The 6445-nt window shown below is 40.5% G+C and overlaps 1 protein-coding gene across 5 annotated transcripts in view; it reads left to right on the forward strand.

The window, feature by feature from the left end:
- Positions 1-6445, forward strand: part of USP40 (ubiquitin specific peptidase 40) — a 48108-nt gene that overhangs the window by 18626 nt on the left and 23037 nt on the right. For all 5 annotated transcript variants that reach the window (XR_001357729.2, XR_003093146.1, XR_003093145.1 and 2 more), the window contains exons 15-18: positions 411-730; positions 3324-3450; positions 4120-4177; positions 4865-4918. Coding sequence is in view for 2 of the 5 variants with exons in the window: in XM_006019945.3 (XP_006020007.1) it covers positions 411-730; positions 3324-3450; positions 4120-4177; positions 4865-4918 (559 nt within the window). In the remaining 3 variants the exon portion in view is untranslated. The remainder of the gene's footprint in view (positions 1-410; positions 731-3323; positions 3451-4119; positions 4178-4864; positions 4919-6445) is intronic.

Genomic DNA, 6445 nt, shown 5'->3' on the forward strand with positions numbered 1-6445 from the left:
TGCCTTTCTGGTGCTCCTCTTATCGCTACATGTGACTATACCCTTTGCTTGCCATAGAATCTGTTGTCACTAGAGGTCTGCTTAGGATTTTTGTACAAAAAGATAAAAATGGCTCTTATCTTTCCAATTTATTTTCCTTTTGTCATCAGTATTTTTCATATTTCAGTGTTATGGCAATCCCAGCCTCTCACCATCTTTTTAACACCCCACTACTCTTTGCCACCTTTAAGGTTTCTTAGCAAATGTTTCCATGCAAATTCTGTCACTGAAGGCCTGGTTCTAATGAGAAGAGAAAAGTCTTGAATGACTAAGAAACAAAAGTTGTCAGTACTATGCAGGCTTCTCTTGGTTATGACTAGATATATTGCTGATCACCTTTCATGTGTGATTCTTGCACATTGTTACTACAGGTTGGTGGCATTGACGTGCTGACAGGCCTTGACCACGAGCCCGTACTTCTAAATGTTCTTCATTTAGCGGGGTATAACGAAGGAGGAAAAGGTCAGCACTTCACTGAATCCCAGCATATTTTTCCATGCAGTGCAGAGCTGAGCACTCTGTGCAAAGCCTTAACATCATCAAGAGGGATCATCTTAATGAACAGTTCAGGATCAGACAATGAAGCTAAAAACTGGAAGGTAATTCCTGAAGAGAATATGAAGAAGACAGTCAAAACAACTGGTTTGACAGATGGAAGCTCAATACTAGTTTTAGACAGCCATGACCAAAGGTAATTATCATAATTATATTTCTAGTTTAACAAAAACAAAATTACTTTGGTTAGATATTCTTATTACTTTTACTAGAACTTTGCTATTATGAGGAATAAGTTTCCAAAAGAGGGTGTGGAATCTTCATCCTTTGAAGGTTTTAAGAGCCGGTTAAACAGACACTTGTCTAACGTGGGTTAGACAGGGATGATCAGGGGGTTCAACTAGATGACTTCCTGAGGTCTCTTCCAGCGCTACTGTACTACGATCCTGTAAATGTAGTATTTAAGATTGTGAAATTAAGTACTTAAACAGGGAAGTACTAAAAGTCTCGACTGCTATAGCATTGCTCACTTTGCTATGTTCCACATTAAACACAGAGGACTATATTAAAGTTCAAAGTTTAAAAAGCAGGGAAAAGCAATAGTTAGGCATTTGTGTGCAGCATGGCTGAGGTTACAGTTCAGAAGTAATATTAAATTCTGGATTTTCTGGGTGCATGATTTATTTAATGGAGTATCATGTCTGGGAGACTAATTTGCAGTTCCCTTCACAGAAGGGAGACCAAGGTATGAGTATGTGGTGGAAGTAGAGATTTAAGAGAAGCTTATAGTTATACTATTTAGCAGTGGAGCCTTTCAGCTTATTTTAAACAGCAAGCACGCAAAAATGCAATTGGGCTCGGGCTTTCAGATATTCAGCCCGTATATTGAATGCACAACTACAGGCATAATTGGCACATATAGTAGACATAATGGAAAATACCCATTATGTTAATTTTGGCTTTCCAGTTATGGTGTGTTGTTTGTTTGTTTTTTTAATAATGAAAATATGAAGTGCAGCAATGGGTCCCGCACTGAAAGGTAGAGCTGTACCAACTCCTAAATTAGAGTAATTTAGGCTATTCAGTATGATTTAGAATAATTTTTACGATTGGAAAAGCAAGTTTCTTTACAACTCCCTTCACTAAAATGCCTAAAAGGAGTCTTCCTAAACATTTAAATAATCACATTTTGCCTTGGAGGCAGGTATTAAGTAAAGAAAATGTCAGGTGAACAAATAGTAAGTTACAGGGGTGGGGAAACGGGTTATAATAAAAATGAGTTTGTCACAACTAATGACTAGGCCTGTCACAACTAGTGCCTAGTTGAAGCAAAAACATAACACCTGGTGGTTTGGTATAAACACAATTTCTGAGACAGCAGTCTTTCCAAGGACCAAAACTTAAATTTCAGTTGTAAGAGGATATTTCTTGAACCTCAAGCAGGTGATGAAATGAGGGATCCTACTGCATACAACGCAAGCTAACACTTGGTATATGCATATAATATCTCCATTTAAGATATTAATTAGATTAATTATAAAGTCTTTTTGTGTCATTAATTAGATTAATTATAAAGCCTATGTTGTAATTGATGATGAGACACTGTGTCTGATGACAGTCTGACCCATTTTGCTGCATGCTCTGTAGATGTAATAAATTTTTCTACTGTAAAGACTTTGCAGTTTTCATAGAGGATACAGGCAGTTAATGCTGTCATCGTTATGGGCAGGGCACTGAACCAAGGAATGGGAGATGAACCCCTGGTAACACAGGAAGTTTGTGACGGAGGTCTAGGAATTGGACCTAGTGGTCTTGTGTCTCACGTCTGTGCTTTAAAACATAAGGCTGTCCTTCTAATGTCAGGAAAGCTAGAGAGAACAAACATTTCAAGAAACAAAAATGTAATCAGCAGATGAACACATTTCCCTTAGCAGCACCCCTCACAAATTGTTCCAAGTTGCATTGCTACTGATATGGCAGCATCTGCCAGTCTCTGATCAAGAAATTCTGATTCAAGGAAAACTAATTGATGGCTTTCTAGTGAGGGCAAGCCTGGTGTAAGCTCACCAAACTTGACTTTCCTTCCTGAATAATTCAAGTGGAAGGTTAGGCCATTGAAGGTGGCCTGTCTGCCCACAGACTCTAGAGAAAGGAGTGAACAGACAACCAGCTTTCCCAAGGTGGTTGCCTGCACATGGCACTATATATGGCCTGGCCATTTCGTGGCGAAGATGACTATGCATTGAGCAAGACGTTACCTTGGGAAGAAATTAACTATAGGAGGTGAGACATGCATAGTATAAATGACACTGGTGTGTACTCCTCACTTTTCTGAGAGTTAACTTTACCATGAAGTAGATGATTTGCATTGGTGTAAGGCTGTGTCTTTGCTTTACTTTTCCTGCAAAATAGAGTCACTTTACTCTGTAGTAAACATTTCACTTGTTTGCACCCTCCTAGTTTCCTAATTCACATTTGAAAATGGGTTTGGGGTCTTATCCACACCAGCCTGGCTATTGCCTGCTCCAAACCCAGAAGCATGCCAGGGAAGATGTTCCAGGGTACCCTCTGTCACTGCTCTCAAGACCTCTGCCTCTAGTGTCCTAGAGAGTGGCTGCTGGTGATGATTCCAGAGGGCCCTCACTGACATATTTCTGAGTTGGGATGAATTGGAGCAGCTGAGCTGAGATGCGTTGTTGCTGCAGCGTATGCAAGTCCTTTAGGTCATTTATACATTATGTGAAAATTTTCAGAAATGTTTAAATCTGTGCTCATATATTTCTTTGCAGCTTGGTAAATGTGGTAGATGGCAATTTGACTGCTTTTACACATGATATCAGCTGGCTACAAGTTAAAAATTTCTGCAGGTTGGAGGCTGAAGAGAGACTAGTTAAAATTACTGCAACTATAGAAACAGTGAGTAAAAGTATTGTTGTTTAGAGATATAACTCAGTTCTCTTAGCCTGATCAGTCTCAGTACAGCTTGACTTATTACTTCCAGTGACATTATGATTCTGTGGAAGTCGGTAGGAATTCTGTCATTGACTTGTAAGAGTATAGGATTTCACCTTGAGTCTTCAAAAAGTTTGCTACCTTATATGAAAAGGAAGTAGGTTTGCAGTCATTTGTAATGGCTTATATAAGATACTGTCAGTACAGTACAAAAAAATGTAATGCCAAACAATCTAAAATAGACTAATCCCTGCTGAAGTCAACTGTAGAAAGTTTGTATAAGAACTTTTCTCTGAGGCCTTTATATTTTCCACTCTTTTGGTTGGTGCTTTTTTTACTTAGTCTTTAGTCTGTTGATAAATCCATATTTTTATTCTGTTTGCTTTGCTTTGGATTGGTGGTTTCAAAGAACTCAAAATGTTTCTATGTAAATTGGTAATCTGTTAGATATGCTTTCTCAGTTTTGTAAATAATTACAGAACAATCCAAATGAGTACACCTTTCAAGGGAAGAGTAAAAGTTTTTCTTTAGATTATAATTTGAAAACCATATGTATAAGTATATATAGGCCTTTCCTATTCTGATATTGCGCAGTGTGTTATATTACAGGCGCTAATAATCTCTCTCTCTTAGGTGATGTCAGACATCAAAATTACAGCAATACGGGAGTTGCAATTAGAGGAGCAATTAGGTAAATTGATTAATTTATTTTATTCTTAGATAAAAGTCTTTCCTATATTGCTGGAGGTTTCATATTTTATGGAAAGGAGATGAATTCTGTGCTGTTAAGGTTAAAAATTTTTTCTCTATAGGATGTAATGTTTTTCACCTGCTTCTAGTTTAGAATAAAATAACTCTACCTAGCTAAAAATATCATCCTGTACCAAACAGATTGCAGTTACAAAATGTTCTAGGAAGCTCTTACATGCATCCATAGACTAACTTTTCTTGGAAGCCATTTTGGCCTGTTTTCATCTTGTTAAAAGACTTAAATTATATTGCAAATTGTGAAGTAGTCTTGAAACTGATAAATTGCCTCCATATTTTTTCTGTTGGAGCTTCTTCCGGTATGTTTATAGACATTTTACCTGAAGTTGAAAACAGCTGGCTGTAGTAATCAAGCTATTATTGCTCAGGGAGAGAAGTGTTCCATCCTAGGAAAAAGAGACTAGCCACATTTTTCTTGATCTCTAGAAAACACACAAAAGTCTTGCATCAAAGAGACAAGGAGTTCTGCATAGCGAGAGGCCTTTTACTAGTTTAGCCAGTTAGTTTTTTTGTTAATTTTTCATCTTCTCTCAATCTGTATAACTGAACTAAACTTCCACTGATTTAATCTGTTTAGTAGTTCACCTTTGCCCATTTTCTCCCATTACAGTGAATGATATCTGTCTCAGACCTATTAACAGAAATGGGAAGCTTCTGTCTCCAGGTAGGTATTTCTAGAACTGAAAGTAGGACTTTGTCAAAGTCTAAATAAAATGGAAATAAAAGATTCCTAGCTTTCCTTTTCCTTGTTTAGGAGTTTTTACGTGTCTGGGGTGTCCTGTGAATCCATGGATAGTGTTTCCAGACTTAGTTGAAACGAATTATTTTTTTCCAATATTGATGTCTTCAATTATCACTGCCAGGCTAGTAGTTAAATCTAAACATTCAACTGTGATTTTTATTGTTTGCATCTGAATTCATTAATATTTCATGTGGTCCTTCCAGTTGTTTATTGGCCAAGAGCTACGTGCTGGATCTTTGCAGAAAGTAACAAAAGCTACTGAATAGCTTTTTGCATGGAACAATTAGAATGCGTTCAGAAAGATGCATACATGAGCTGAAGTTTTTTAATCTCACTAAAAACATAAGTGCATTGTCCCTTTTATAACGTTTCTTGTAAACTTGTACAGCCCCTATCTGTGGCTTTACAATATTATTAGAACATTACAAATTAAATGATAATTGTTGAAATATATTGACACACAGCACATCATTTTAGAACAGAATGGAACGTGAACAATGTAGTGAAAGCTGTTCAGTCCAGAACTGTTTTGAGAGAAACAAATCCTACTATTCACAGAACCTAATATGCTTGTTAGCATTGTGAAGGAACTTTTATCTCCAGTATGGCATGATGCACTTTGAACTGTGTGCTGGATTTCTGGTGCTTGAGAGGAAAGGAACTAGTCAGTGGTATGTACCAGTTGTTGGTCTGGATAAACACTTATGACAGCGTTTCCCAACTGGTGTGCTGCAGGACACTGGTGTGCCATGAGGCACGTCCAGGTGTGCCATAGAACTTTGGGCTGGAGCCACGCCCCCTGCTAGCTGGAGCAGCTCCCCCCCCACCTGCTGTTGCTGTGGATAGAGGGATGGGGGGGGGGGGGGGGGGGGGGGGGCATGGCCCCAGCCAGTGATTTGCATCTGCACGCTGTGTTCAGCCATGCCCGCTCCATGCCTGGCAGCTGGGCCCTTTCTTCCCCCCACCCCGGCTCTCGTCCATGCCCAGCCACTCGCCACCTCCCCTCCTGCTCCGCATTGAGCCAGTGTGCCACATGATGGGAGAGGCCCGGCAAGCGTGCTGCCCCAACCAAAGGGAAGTGGTATGGGGGGCAGATCAAGGCCCTTGCGGTGAGGGAGGGAGTGGGGCAGGAGCTGAGATAGGCGTTGCCCACCCGGGGTGAGGTACAGGACAGAGCCATGGCTTGTCCAGGTGGGGCGGCTCCTGCTGCTACGCACACCCTGGAAGGGCACGGGGTTGTGGGGGACTGCAGCTGTGGGCTGGAGCCGGACTCTTCCCAGAATGTGGGGGCTGTGCTCGGAGCTGTGGGCTGCGCTCGGAGCTGTGCTCCAGGTACATGGGAGCTATGCTTGGGAGTGGAGGGTTATGGGGGAGGCTGCAGCAACCCCATATTTTGCTGTAGCCCCCCCATAGCCCCCTTCCATCGCTGCCACCGCTCACCCTGAGCAC

Source organism: Alligator sinensis, unplaced genomic scaffold (assembly GCF_000455745.1).
Source record: "Alligator sinensis unplaced genomic scaffold, ASM45574v1 scaffold233_2, whole genome shotgun sequence".
NCBI classification, from domain to species: Eukaryota; Metazoa; Chordata; order Crocodylia; family Alligatoridae; genus Alligator; species Alligator sinensis.